General features: G+C 38.2%; 1 protein-coding gene across 1 annotated transcript in view; it reads left to right on the top strand.

The window, feature by feature from the left end:
- Positions 1–15,610, top strand: part of DZANK1 (double zinc ribbon and ankyrin repeat domains 1) — a 1,792,612-nt gene that overhangs the window by 1,649,291 nt on the left and 127,711 nt on the right. The window contains exon 20 of the mRNA XM_044056983.1: positions 14,382–14,456. Coding sequence (XP_043912918.1) covers positions 14,382–14,456 — 75 coding nt within the window. The remainder of the gene's footprint in view (positions 1–14,381; positions 14,457–15,610) is intronic.

Raw genomic sequence — 15,610 nt, 5'->3', positions numbered from 1 at the left:
AATCCTTAACCTTCTAGACTTTGTTACATTTGTCCTCCCATGTTTCCCTTATAAATTGCTTATCCAATCACTTTTCCCAATCTTTTCTAACCTTTTCTGGTTGATTCTTATACTTATCATGCAATATTTATATGCCTTACTAATTATCCCCTTTTAACAGCAGCTTCTGTTCTAAACACAACAGAAAACTTTACCAGAGCAGGTCTTTCACTTAGAATTTCCTTATCTCTCGCTCTTTCTCTTTCTGTTTGCCCACTCTGATATCAGTCCCTGATCAGGAAGGCAGTCTTTAGCCTGCAGTTGAAATGTCTTCTTTGCCTCATTCCATTCTATTACCTTTCCCTGTCTGGTTATTGGCTCCCAATACCTTGGTTTCTTTGACTGTTCTCTGTACCCCTAATTGCAGTCATCCCTGTCAGCAGACTCTCGTTTTGCATTCTCATCTTGGTTTAGTCCTTAGAATACTTTCTGTTAATGAATATAATATTCTGTATGGCTGTTGTTATTCTCCTTAAGGATCTGCATCCAAAATCTCACTCTCTCCTAATTTCCCGAATTTCATCCCTGCTTCGTTATCATTCCTTTCCATTTTGAATTACAGCTTTATGCTTGTGTTATGTATATAAGCCTTAACTGTGTAGCTCTCAAATATCCCTTCAGTCAGATAATCCTAAACCACCTGGTTCTGTTGGAAAGATCAACTTATCACACCTGACTCTTGCCATCTTCCCTTCTCAGATAAAATCCTTCAGCTCTTTATTAATTACTGTCCACAGCTTTTCCTCTGGTTGATAAAAATATGCCTGACCTGTATATAGGTTCATATGTTGGTACTAGGCTATCGGCCCGAGGGCCTATACAAGCCTAGCCATAACAATTCCCTGGCTATTTCTTCCCACACTATTTACTTCCTTGGACCCCTGTCTAGCAGGGCGACTTATGTGATCCCTGGGGTGAATTTCCTTTCTCCCATCCAATCATTAAGGTTCCTTTTGAAAAGGGCCAAAGAGGTGCTCTGCTTGACGTGTATGGGCAGTCTATTCCAGAGTCTGTGGAGTCTCTGGGTCAGGAACCTATCCCTCCAGCATGTTTTGTTTATTGTGATGACAAGGTTTAGATTCCTGGAGCGTGTGGCTCTGAGGGATTGGGATTTCTTTAAGTGTAGCATGTCCAACAGCTCTGGGTTTGACATGGCCTTGTATGTTAAGCAGAGATCGCCTCTGAGTAGACGATATGCGACAGAGTATAGCTGGAGTTCTGCTTTAGGCCTGCGATTCTTTTCATGAGGTATTTCTGCAGCCTTTCCAGTTGTTGCAGATGTCTTGAGAGGTACATACCAAATGGGGCATTGTATTCTATAATGGGTCTAATGAGGGATGAGTACAGTGGGACAATGACCTCCTTTTTTATGGATGAAAAGCCGTTAGTGATGAGGTGTGCCACATAGAAGGATTTCCTGACTGTTGTGGCAATGTGGTTATCAAAGGTGAGACCACTGTCCGCCTGTGACCCTAAGTCTCCTATCACACTTTCAGTGTTTAGTGTACTGCCACCTATGTGGTAATTCATGGGTACATGTTTTTTCCCAAAGGAAATAACTATACATTTCTTGGCATTGAGTTTGAGCCCATGGATCTGGCACCAAGCATCTGTTTCTGTAAGGCCCTTTTGTAGAGTATCCACATCATTTGGGGATTCAATAATGCTCTCAGTTTGCAGTCATCTGCAAACTTAGTTAGCCAGAGTCCCTTAATGTTGGCCTGTACTTCAGAGAAGTAGATGCCAAACAAGAGCAGTCCCAGGACTGAACCCTAAGGTACTCCACTTGTCACTTGTCTGGAGCTGGATTTGGAGTAGGCTACGTTTACAGTGGGGGTTCTGTCAGTAAGCCATTTGGCAACCCATTGAGTGACATAGGGATTAATGCCCAGCTTAGTAGGTTTATCTATGATTCCAGAGTGGGGGATGATGTCAAAGGTCTTGGCAAGGTCCAGATAGGCTGTGTGGACCGCCTTACCCTCGTCCACAGCTCTGGAGACTGTTTTGAAGAAGTCAGGTTCAGGAGACAAGATCGGCCCTTCACAAACCAAACTGGGTAATTTCAGGTTGCCAATGTCTTTGTTTATAAGTTCCATGATAATACGTTCCATGGCCTTGCAGATCAGGCTCGTCAGACTGATGGGGCAGTAGTTCCCGGGATCCAAGGTGGATCTCCCCTTGTGGAGTGGGATAAATGTAGCTGTGCGCCACTCAGTGGGCACGAAGCCTGAGGTACAGCTATGATTAAACATGACACTTAGGTGAGGTGCCAGTTCATTTTGTAGTTCATGTAGTACACAGCCCGGGATGTCATCTGGTCCCATGGATGCTGTATTCTTAGTTTTGGATAGTGCGTTTTTTACCTGTGTGGCCATTATTACCGGAATTTGGCAATCTTCCAGTATTGAGATGGGCCATTTAGGGGGAGAGAGGGGGTGAAGTTGACACTGAATCGATCTGCCAGAATATTGACAATATCCTTGGTATCAGTATATTTAATGCTATTCTGTTGTAGCTCAGAGCAGATCTGAGCATTGCCATTTAGATTCTTGACATAGTTATAGAATGCCTTGTGGTTGTCTTTGGAATCTTTGGCAATTTTATTTTCGTAACTAGCTTTGGAGGATTTTATGAGGGATCTCAGCTTCTTACTGAGGCTGGTAAGGGAGCTTTTTGCATCCTGGGATTTTCCTCTTTTCTGCAACAGTGTCTTCCTTTTATTGTAAAGTTTGTTTTTGGCAGGGGACCACCAGATTGGCTTCCTTTTTTTGGATGAGAGCATCTTGGTTTTATTTGGGCTGGCACGATTCATACATGAGTGGATGTGCATACAGTGCCTTAGTGTAGGATTCAGCAGTCGAACTTTCAGTCCCTGTCTGCATGGGTGTCATGAAGTTTGTCACTTCTGACTTGAGTAGCATGAAGTTGGCTTTGGAGAAGTTTTTTTATGGAGGTTTCCTTACTGGGGTGTGGGGGTGGGATGTGGATTTTAAGGGTGATTATCTTATTGTCAGACCTGACCAACGAGGGGGGTGATCATAGGTGTGGAGCATCAATTTCCTATGTTGGTAATGACCAGGTCTAGGATATTGAGCCCCTGGTGGGACTATGGATTAGCTGATCCAGGGCATTGGAATTTATGAATTCCCAAGAACCGTTGGGCAAAGGTGTTGGTACACGAGTAGTTTTCCCAGTTAATGGTACGGTAGTTGAAATTAAACTAAAGGGACTAAAACATTTTCATTGCTTATATCTTGATATTCATTTCTATAAACAAGAGTTTCCAGTTTCTCAATTTTTATATTATCTTTTGTTTATACTCTTCTCACATATCCTTAGCTGCCATAACAGAATCATGTTTATTTTAGCCCATACTCTTAAATGCTTCATTCTATCATATCCCCATAAACAGAAGTATTCTTTAACCAGTTCTTTGTTAGGTATATAGTTTACAGCTATAGCCTTTGTTTTGTCTTCATTCATTTTATATCTTGAAAAGACTTGAAACTATCTCAGAATGTTCAACGACACTGAATGTGCTTCTCTGGTTTTATCAGGTACAAAATGATATGTATGCAAATAACCCAACTTTTCGTAATTTCCAAACCAATTATATTCTTGAATTTCTGAGTCCCTTATTTTCTTTCCCAATGACTCCAAATGTAATACAAATAACAAAAGGGAAAGAGGAAACCCCTGACTGGTTTCTTTGTTCAGACACAACTTATCAGAGAGGAACCCTCCCCTCCCACTTTAATTTTTGCATAAGAAAACATAAGAACAGAATGTACTAGCACTGAACATTTATTTACTAAAGAAAAACTATGTATAATATTGCAGCCTGTCATTAAAAAAATATTTTCTTAACACAAAGAATGTGTATTTCCTCCTTTTGTGTTACATGGGTTCACTAATTTTTGGAAGGCTGATCTCTTATGCATTTGATCCAGTGTTGTCTAATTTTGTGCAATTCAGCACATGGGTTGTAGGATCTGACCTGGTCCAATCTCATCAGCAGCTCTGAACCTTCTTCGGTTCCAGGACTGTGACTTCTCCCCTACCCATAATTCCCTGTACTACAACCTAATACCTGAGATCTTGTTTGCTACCGAAGACTTTGGGCATATTTCTTGAGGGCTTTTATTGCAATGTGAATCCATTTTTGATGCTAGCTATTCCTCTTTCCCTACCAAGAGTTTTTATACTCTATATTTTTCTTAGTTAAAATGTTTATTGTCAGTGTGTCTTCTCTTTTTGGCTAAGGCTTAGTTTTTGATATTAGGATAGTTATAGGTAGTTGTGATGTTAGTTCACTTAGTATATAGCTTTAGTGAATTTAGCTAAGTAGTTATATTAGATAGTACTGGGTATTTTTAGGTATATCAGATAAGTTCTGAGACTTTTATTCTTATATATATATATATATATATATATATATATATATATATATATATATATATATATATATATATATATATAGACCAGATCCACCAAGACTACCGATGTACTTCCTAAGACAAGGTACTCCCCATCTGTGGACCCAGTCCCTCTGAGAGTGCCTTCTCCCTTTCTTTATAGACCAAATTCTCCTTCCAGACAGTCCTCTCACTCTTCTAGAAGCTTCACTGTAGAAGATGTGGAGGAAGTAGTGAGACAGATCCTTTTGGCTCAGAGCCACCCAGTGGTTACTTCGGCTCCTACCCCTTTGGGTCAGAATGCCCATACATCCAAGACACTCCCTCTAACTCTTTCTCCTCTAACTCCCTCTGTGGTTTTGGAGCACTTGGATCTGAGTTATCCGGGCTCATCTTCTTTGGATCCAAAGATCGCTGTATCCTCGGATCCAAAGCTTGCTCTGAGCTCCTCTGTACTATCAGATCCAGACACCTCTTGGAGCATATTATACCCTGTTGGATTTGAGGTGCTTCAATTGACTCCAAGAGCTTCAGAGCCATCTCTACACCTTGCAGCTTTGACAAGAGTCAGTTTGGCTCCGACTTCTGCCTCTGGGCAACTTTCATCAGAGCAGAAAAAGACCAAGAATCAGAAAACCCTCCTTTCAAATCCAGTTTCCTATCCCTCTCCAGGAAGGTCGGCCTGTAGGACTTTGGAAGGAGCCCTGTCAGCTGCCATGACCTAGACTGGTCCTGTCGCCTTGGGTCCTACATCTACATCACCCCCGTCTTTGTGTTCTTTGAGTTCTAAGTTGCCACAAGCTTTTACAGTGACTGAGTCAGATCTGACACCTCAGGTCCACATCCATCAGTTGAAGAAGAATGAAAATGGACAACACAGATGAAACGTTATGGTAAGTACATAACTTCTTTGTTTTAGATTGAACCAAGGGCATTAATCCAGACATTCACCTCTACAAAAATAACAGACAGCATCTCAGCTCTACATAGAATATAATCAGTACACTTTTACACCCCACTCCCAACCCCAGCAGCCCAAGATTACAGCTTCTTAATTTAAACTTGCTTTTTCTAGCCTTTCTTCTCCTGTAACATTGTAAAGTATGTATTTTTTACAACTAATGTGATAAAGATATTAAGCAAACACTGAAAAGACTTACCTCTACCCTAACATTTAAAATACCCTGACTATATAGTACAGAAAACAACTTTACTGTATAACATGCAATTGATATCATAACATGTTTTATACAAATAGTAAGAGCAAACATTGTTTTATTCACAGTTACTTTTTTTCCTTTTAGTGTCTTTCTAAGCATTAATGACATAAAATGGGGTATATGCTGTACAGTCCACCCACAAACATAACAAAGTCAACAAAAGTCCAGTCTTTCTCAACCATTTTTCCTTAGAAAGCCATATTTCACAAATGTGATTGATGCTTTATAATCACACATTTATTCACTAATTTCAATGTTTCTAGCCTTCTTCTTGTTCATCTCCCAAAACTAGACTATGGTTCAAGGCCAGTGTACCCCCGATTCTTCCATTCAATTCCGCTGCTTTTTTTCTGTCAAACATTTTCCTTTAGAACATTGGAATAGGTTTCACTGGCAAAGTCTGCCTATGTCATTTATTATCAGAAGAAGGAGAAGCAGAGTCCCCCTTCTATTTGATGGTTCACTTTTTGTTGGATACATTTTTGTATTTCCTCTTTAGACTATTCTGCATCAAAAATGTCTTTGATCCTCCAAGAAAAAATATTTTGAAGATAGCCGGATACTGCAGGTTGAGTCTCTCACGTGGCTGTTGACATTCCTTGATTGCTGGGACAAATTTCTTTCTCTTCTGCCTGTTGTATACTGAATAATCTTTTTTTACAAACACTCTGTTGTCTCCAGTTTTAATACTATTCCCTTCTGTCACAGTTTTGTCAGGATCAACTCTTATGATTGCATCTTTACTATTATAGGTCTTGGCTGCTTTTTCTTAGCCAGGTTTGGAGCATACACTCAGTGTGCCCTTTCTATTAAAAAATCCTGATGTGGGATACTAGTCCAGTTGCTTCTGTTTTCCAAAAATTGACAAAGCCTGTTTCTTCCAGTTTCTATAGTACAGCAGAAAATCTCAGATTGCATGCTGTGCCTTTTAACTACCATTTTGAAACAGCTATTCTTAAGAAGTCCTATACTCAGTCAGCCTTTTATTCATTTCAGTCCCTGATTTTTGCTGTTGTACCATTTCATTTACATAGCTAGTTAAAGCTTTTTCTATTTTCCCAGCCTTTTGTTATTTGAATTGATGTACTCTTTAAATTTTTCATTTACTTTAATCACTTCCAAGTACATTTGATTTATTTTTCCTCTAAATTACTGGAAACCATCTACTGCACCAAAGCTGAAGCCTGAGCTGCTTTTTGCTGAAGAGCAACTATTCTTCCCAGATAGTGTTTTCTCTTCACCTCTTCTAGTTAATTTTCTTTCATGTTCTATACATTTCTTCTTTTGCTGACATCCAGTGTACTTACTAGCCAGTAAATTAATTTTACCAAGGTAGCAGAATTGCTTGCTCTTATTTCTCATTTTCTTTTTTCATACTGGGATAGCTGAAATTAAGATGTTGAGCAGTGTGTAGCCATCTTGGAAGTCATGTTCCAAAATGTTGTTTTGTCTTTTTAGCATGATTTCAATGGATATTTCCATTCCATCCATTCACAACTCCTTTTTCCCCATTTTTGCACATGGGGTTGAAGTGTCACTTCAACAGTGGCAGTCATCTGTAGTCAAGGTTCACACTGCCAGGTGGCTAGCCCTGCCACCATAATTCTTCCATACTTCACACTCCCATGCACACTCACACCTAGGGCCAATTTAGAGTGTCCAGTCCACCTATTGCATCTCTTTGGAATGTGGGAGGAAACTGGAGCACCCAGAGGAAACCATGCAAACACAGGGAGAACATGCAGATTCTGCACAAAAGGCACCCTAGCTGAGAATCGAACCAAGAAACCTCTTGCTGTGAGGTGACAACGCTATCTGCTGTGCCACTGTGCCACCCCCATTTCAATGGATATTTATTTAGTATTTTTAATTATTTTTCTTATTTTATTACTATTAAGGCAGTACATTTTATTTTATTAAATGAGCTGCTTCTTTGATTTGAATTTTAGGAGTTTTGCATATTTATTTATTTTTAGTAGGATGTTACTGGTAATGGAATAATTTTCAATCAGCATAGTTGAACTAAACTATCTATACCTGTTTACATAACACACACACACACACACACACACACACACACACACACACACACACACACACACACACATGGCATAAAATAATTTGTCTGGAGATTTACTGTAGGAAAAGATACTTTCAAATGAATATATAATATAGAAAAAATGTTGGTATATATTTTTTGTAATTTTCCTACATAAAAATAATGGAGTGTTAGGCATCGCAATGCATTTGTTTTCACTGTTTTGGTGAGAGTAAGTTTTTTGACTCTAGAAATTATACCAAAAGGTATGAATGATGCTGTTATTTTTCAGAGTGAAGTATTGGTTTGTCATATGGTTTTACAATTTTACTTCCTGATGAAGAATTTTTTTTGTTGTTAAACAGTGTGCTTGCATTTCTTCTATGTTTTTTAGTTTGTAGTTCTGAAATAGAAGCTCCTGTATTTTGTAATACTGAAATGGTCAACAGCTGTGTCATTTATTGATTTAGTGACACCCATTCAGAGTCAGCGTGCACAAATGTTTCTAAATGGAAACGTGGAATGTTTCTGTGCAAAAAAAACAGGGATGACTGGCATGGTACCACAGATAGTGTTTATGTCTGTGGTGACGATTTTGCTGTTAATTCTTTTGCCACAAAGTACAATGTAATGAACAGTTTGGGAAGGGGAAACTGGATAGATGTGCTGTCATAGGAAGTTGGATGCATGCCCAGTATATTTTACATCAAACTGTTTGGAAGGTCTGTAAGCTTGAGTGATTATAGCACTGTAAAAGTGTCTAGTAACCATTCAAGCTTCCCTTTTGCAGCCTTTATCTTATTTATGAAGCACAAACTATATCAGAAATTCCAGTACCTGCTTAGTTTACTAAACATTTCACCATATATGTAGGATAGTAAGGTAACGGTATACAATAACACATCATATCTGAGAGTGAGGAGAGTGGGGGCAGTGCTGGTGCTTCAGCATTTACCATAACCAACTTCAGCAAGTGAATGTGTTGTTAAATGGCTGGAACTGTTGTTGTTATAGCACTGTGACTGTAACTAGTAACCCTTCGCCCTACCATGCTGTTACCTTTCTCATAATCCTAATTGGCTAAATATCAGCTTAGGAAAAAAAAAACAATACTACATAACATAATAAATACCACATTTCTGTGAGAAAGGGAGCAATGTGTGTATATGGTAACATATTGTGTGGATGGGGGTGGGGTTTGGGAAAATGTTGATGTTATACCATTGTGAAACTGAGTACTAAGCTTCTAAGTATTTGCACTTTTTACTTATTTTGGTACAGTAGCATACCTCTCAACCTTTTAACACAAGAAATCCGGACAAAGCCTGACATAATGGGGGGACAAAGGACCAAAAATAGGGACACATTTTAAATATCGCTCATTTAAACTTTGAAAGTTACTAGAATAAGAGGATTTGTGTTAGCATGCATTTTTCTGAAGGACATGAAGTCTGAAACTCAAATGCATGTAATTATTTAGTGACTTTAATCCTTAGATCATCTCAGCAATTTGTCAAAAAAACAATACAATTTTTATGAGGAACAGACCCAAAAATATGAGTCAAAAATCTGGACATTCTGTGAAAACCTGTACAGTTGAGAGGTTGTAAGCATCAGTCTGCCTCAAAGGACTTTTCTCCTTTAGGTGAATGCAGTTTCAACCCAAGAACTTTTTACAAATCAATGCAAACAACTTATATAATGGTAGTTGTATAGATAGGAGTTAAATGAATTACATCAATCTTATTACATTCCTATACGCATTATAAATTTTATATAAAGCTCTGTCTGCATTAACTAGGAAAAATGTCCTTTATTACATTATTGGTATCTGTCTTTTGCAGATCATACATCTTATTTATTTACTTTGCCAATCCTTGGTGGAAACACTTCTATTTGAGGTCTGTTCAGTGCATTTCTCCCAATCTCACTGTTACTATATAGTTTCACTCAGGTGTTTAATCCCTCAGAGACAGGGTTAATGATAGCCAGCCCCCTTATGAGGGGTAGGGAAGGAACAAACCCATGAGCCACTACTGCAACACACATAAGCTTGTCTGACCTGGTGGCTAGTGCCCTGCTCCCACATGTGAGGGCATTATATTGCTAATGATAATGCATGCTATGAATGCCCTATTGAAGCATCTTCACCTTGGGCCTTTTGATGGTAATGCCTCTAAGTTCGTCTTCATGACTAAACTGGCTTCCAAATGTAGCTTTGATTTCCAGGGAGACTATTAAAAGTGAAACATCTTCCATCATTTGACTCCAGTTCCTCTCCAAAAGAGAGGCAAGGAGACAAAGTTGTGTTATTTCTCCTTTACATTCCACCAGCTCCAGCAGGTATCCCAGCCACCAATCAAACTCTGGTTGTCTGGGCTGTAGCCTGGGCGCTCTCCCAGTATACTGTTGGTCCTGGCTTATTTTGTATCAAACCTCAATGTACACTATGAATTTTCTGTTACACTTACAGCCCAGGGACAGCAAGGGTTCACTGCATAAAACAGGTGAAATGATGCTACAACTATATAGAGATCAGTGCTACAGACAGACTGAAGATGCAGTGTGACAGATTAATAGTAACACGACACAATATTAACTAAAACTCCTTCTCTTGGAAATATTTTTTACTCTAAATCACTGTTGCTGTTAGCTGTTATTACCAAGTATGCCAAAAACTTCAGATAAAAGTTGTTACAGGACAGGTTTGTACTCATGCAAATTCCTGTATAAAAATATATTCTACTTGTTTGTCATGCTTTTGGAATAACAGTAGTAAGTAAAGCTCCTCTCTTGGAAAGAAATTATTCTGAATCACTATTACCATTAACTTTTCTAAACAGATAAAAACTGTTATAAGGTAGGTTTATATGCAAATAAATTTGTGTATAAAAATATATTCCACCTGTGTGTCATACTTGTGAAGTACAAAATTTGCAAGGAGAAACAACAGTACCTGCTTAGTTTACTTCGTGTTTTCAGGCTATGCCTGAAATTGGTCAATATTGATCAGTGTACTACCCACTAAACAAATATAAATAAATAAAGCAAATAAATACTGTGTATGAAGGGCAATACAGTAAGTGTGTATAATAATGCATTGTGTCCAACAGTATGTGATCTGCTGTCTCCTTGGGACCAATTGCGATCTCTCTTACGCACGTTGCACTGTAAAAGTTTATAAATAATGAGTGTGTCTCAAAACATGTCTTAACAACATTGCTATTCACATAAAAGGGCAATACTGCACATTAGCTTAAAAAAATTCAAAGCGGTTGTGTTTTATTAAGAATCTTCTTTTGGATTATTTTTGTACATGAAACATAATTGTATCTGTTCTAAGCTTGTAATTTGTAGATAACCTTTATAAATAAATAAAAGCTGTTGGATCCTTTTGGAACTCTTTCACAAAAGATCACAATTTTCCTATTTATAATTTATATGTGAAGATTAATAGCAATTTATCTGTTTGGGATGATTATAGTATTTTCTTACAGCTTTTACCTAAATGACCTCATTTATGTAAGAATGCAGCAAAAGTCATCCTCTGTTCTGAGCTATACTATACCCAGTTTATGATCTTCTATAATGCTAACATAACAGTATCTAAATTCACTATGTGCTTTCCTAATTCTGCTGGAGGATATAAAATGTGAGATTCCCAAAGCAGACATTATCTGGGATTCAGAAAGGGCTACTGCAAGTGGTAAACCTTAACTCAGCCATATTTCCGCTGAGAGTAGCTCTTTCTGATTCAGAAACAGGCTACCCACAGTGGTATTACACAGTCTGTAGAATCACTGCAATGGGCCGTCTACTCAGCCAAGCTACATGCTAATGAAACATTCCAAGGGAGTTGTTGTTGTGTCTTTCGACTTTTCCCAGTTAGGGGTCACCACAGAGGAACTCCGGTCCGCTAATGATTGGCAGTAGATTTTTACGTGCTGAGTTGCCGGCACTAACGAACAACCTTCAACGAAGGTACGCCCATTCACACATGTCTCCACACAGAAGACGCTCTAGCGGAGAATCAAACAGGACGTCTTACTGTGAGGTGACAACGCTACCACAGCACCACCACCTCCCAAGCTACATGCTAATGAAACATCCCAAGGGAGTGGCATTTGCTAATTAGCCAAGGGTTCTCATTTGGAAATTCCCTCAGTAAGCCATTTATGCAGATTCCTGAATTGTTCAGCTGTGTAAATCACACCTGCCGGCTGAGTTAATTAACTCAGCCAAATGTTTGTGTTCATCCATTGCTTTCAGTGGGTGAGATCTCATTAGAGAAGTGCTGGGGAGTTTAGCAGACAGGTAGTGTGCGTGTGTGTGTATGTGTGTGTGTGTGCTCGCGCACGCATGTAGTCGCATGTAGCATGATGATTGGTCTCAGGTGAGATTGTGTGTGTGTGTGTGTGTGTGTGTGTGTGTGTGTGTGTGTGTGTGTGTGTGTGTGTGTGTGTGTGTGTGTGTGTGTGTGTGTGTGTGTGTGATGATTGATCTCAGGTGAGATAGTGTGTGTGTCTGTGTGTGCGTCTGTGTGTGTGTCCACAGCATGCTTCAGCCATCAGTGATGATTACTGCCAAAAAGAGATCATTACTACTGGCAATAAAAAAAGGAAAGATACACTATAATGTCGATTGGCTGCAAGCTTTACTTGATATTTTTGGCAGATCCTTAATCATAATTGTTTCAGCACTAATGAAATATTATATTACTACTATGTGGCTAACTCTTCATAAAATTTCAGTTACACATTTGATATATTTTTAAAAAAATTCTGACTATTTAAAATATGCAGCAAATTTAAAAAAAAAATTCGAATGATAAAAGTATGCTTATTTTAGAGATTTATCTTAAGTTTGAGTGTTATAACTTAAATCCTAAAGGTATTCTATTCTTAAGTGTAATCTAAATTTGAGTAATGAAAAACCTTTATCTTCATCAGTATCATAAAAAGTAGGTTATGTTACCATCTCCTTTCTGAATTAATTTTGAAATTTTTGTTTTTGTATATTTTATTTTCAGAGTATTTTGAGTTTGTTATAATGTTAACAATAGAGAGAGATTTTCAATAAATCAATTCCGTGCTGTATGTTCTTAAATGGCTATTTTATAAAAATATTTTCTTAAAAACTTAACACTTATTGCTAGCCACTTAGTCTTCAAAATTAATTGAAGTTCGGCTTTCAGTGAGGTTACAGTACTTTCACTCCATAATATACAAAACAAAACAGATGTGTTCCATGGGTAAAGGCCAATCCTACAGGCAGGAAAACAATGTATCAATATAACAAAGAATCAGCCAAACACCACTTAAGGCAAAAACACTATAATAATAATAATAATAATGTTCTTCTTTCTGCTTTTTCCCACTTACGGGTTGCCACAATGGAACTCCGGTCCGCTAATGACTGGCAGTAGATTTTTACAGTGCCGAGGTGCCAGCCCGGCACCCAACCTTCAACGTAGGCCCGCCCATTCATGCATGTATTTCGAATGCCACTCGACTGCAGGGAGGACATGCAGACTCCATACAGAAGGCGCTCCAGCTGAGAATCGAACGGGAGAACTTCTTGCTGTGAGGCAACAACGCTACCGCTGCACCACTGCAGCTCACCTATAATAATAATAATATAATAGAGTGTTTTTTGCCTTAAGTCTTATTTGGCTAGTTTTTTGTTATGTTAATACATTATCACTCCTTAATTTCTGGGGCCTACACATAAAGAGAACTGAATGTGTCCAAAACCAAAGAAAGACACTGCAAAACCTGTCTTATCATCTACACTCTACAACTTCATTTCAACATTAGTTACAAAATGGAAATCAAAGTTAAAAGCCCTATATCCTCCCTCCCCCCAAAATACTATCTCCTTCCAGAAGTATGTCTTGCTCCCCACTGATGCCATTTTCATTGAATCTTTCATAGCTAATTAATACAGGTATGCATGGACATGCACATGACCACTTTTCCTTAAAATTATTAAGTACAGTAATTTGACAATAAAGAGTGCAGCAGTATGCTTCCAGCATCAGGAATAAGATATAAATAAGTTAATTTTAACAAGAAAAATATTTTTGTAACTCTTTAAAGTGTTTTGTCACATCCTTACCTTTCAACCATAGTATATCATAGAGAAGGTGCCGATATGCATTTTGTACCCATTTGCGAAGGTTTGCTGTTGTATGTTGTGGGAAAACATTTTTTAAAAATAGTGTTAAATCTACCAGCCTATCATTGAGAGCAAAATGTAAAGTTTAACCTTGGTGATATTGCAGGGAAAGCTTGAACTATGTCCAAAGACTTTAATGGGTTTACCAACATGCATGTTCAAAGATGCTTCCGTTAAAGTCAATGCACTTAATTAATTTCTTCTCTACAGTGATGTCACAGAGGGATATACTAATTTATTTGGGTCATAGTTTAATAAAAAGTTTAAGAACATTTTTTTTATTAAGAAATAGCCCAAATAAATGAAGAAGGAGGAGAACTATGAAGCAAATCATGGCACTTAACTGATTAGATGCCAAGATATATACAGAAATATGACCAATGCACTCTTAACAAATGTCTTCATTTTAATAAAGGTTATATTTAAATATGTCATGTAGGCAACTGATATGAATTAATTATTAGCTTGTTAACCATTATTTTTTATTTGTAGGCTTGGTAACACAGCTCTTCATGAGGCAACATTACTTGGTGCTCAGGGTCTAAAATGTGCTGAGGTTTTACTAGGGTAAGTGATCTAATAACCATTAAATCTGTTTTCATTATGTACCATTAAATGTACTAGCTTCTTCTTCTTTCGGCTTTTCCCTGTTAGAGGTCGCCACAGCGGATCACCTGTCCTCTTATGATTGGCAGTGGAGTTTTACGGTGTTGAGTTGCCAGCCCAGCGCCCAACCTTCCACAGAAGGCACACATATGCATGCATTCACACATAGGGCCAATTAAGACAATCCTTTAAAGAACTTTTATAAGTGTTTACTGGACTGTTTTTTTACCATGTAGCCTGTTGGTGGTACACTTGGAGCAATGCATACAACCACAAGACCTACAGCCTTTCAAGAGGAGCTGGTAACTAGTTACTCCCTTTACATGCCATATGTGTGCTTCAGGATGGAATCTTGCACAGCTCAGCCTATCTCAGCTACATCTGCTGCTCATTAGTGAAAAGGCAAACAGGTGTTTTCTGCCTTTGATTAAGTTAAGTAATAATGCCAGTTTAGCATAAGGGGCAGGATCTTCATTCTTCATGATTTTCTGACAAAAACTTTCTGTTACTTTCATTTGATTTTCTATCAGTAGTATATTAGAGTACCATACCCCCAGCATGTCACTGCACCCTCCCCCTATAAAAGGAAAGCAGCCATGGCATTTTCATTTCTCTTCCCCAATACTAGCTGCAACAGGTGTGAAAGCCACTGCATAAACTTGGGTCACTTGTGTCATAATCAGGGCTTTACTTCTGCATGCCATTGGGCAAGCTAATGATACTGATGGCTACAATTTATTTTGAAGGAATGCCATTCAAAAAGTTGGATGTATTTGTTAGCTTTACTCTTTAAAAAGATGGAGTGAACATGAATGCTCACATAAGTACACAGCCTACTGACAGACATAAAAGGAATTTGAGCCATTTTTAACATCATGAATCCAGCATTTTTGCATTTATATGTTCCTTATCACAAAGGAAGATGCATTATATTTTTAAGTTTCCTGGTTTCCCACCGTGGCACTTTGCTTCAAGAACAAAAAGTATTTTTATTTCCATCGTAATGGAACCTTGTGCCTTCTGAGCAGTCCACTTTGAGGCAGCTTCATCATGATTATAGGTCATTTTGTTGACATACTGTTAAATAAAGATGAATTAAATGCTTTCAAGGAAAA

The sequence above is a fragment of the Protopterus annectens genome, chromosome 1.part2, assembly GCF_019279795.1.
Source record: "Protopterus annectens isolate FY-2018-M chromosome 1.part2, PAN1.0, whole genome shotgun sequence".
Lineage (NCBI taxonomy): Eukaryota > Metazoa > Chordata > Ceratodontiformes > Protopteridae > Protopterus > Protopterus annectens.
The sequence above is the reverse complement of the archived record's forward strand: the minus strand, read 5'-3'. Positions and strand labels throughout refer to the sequence as shown.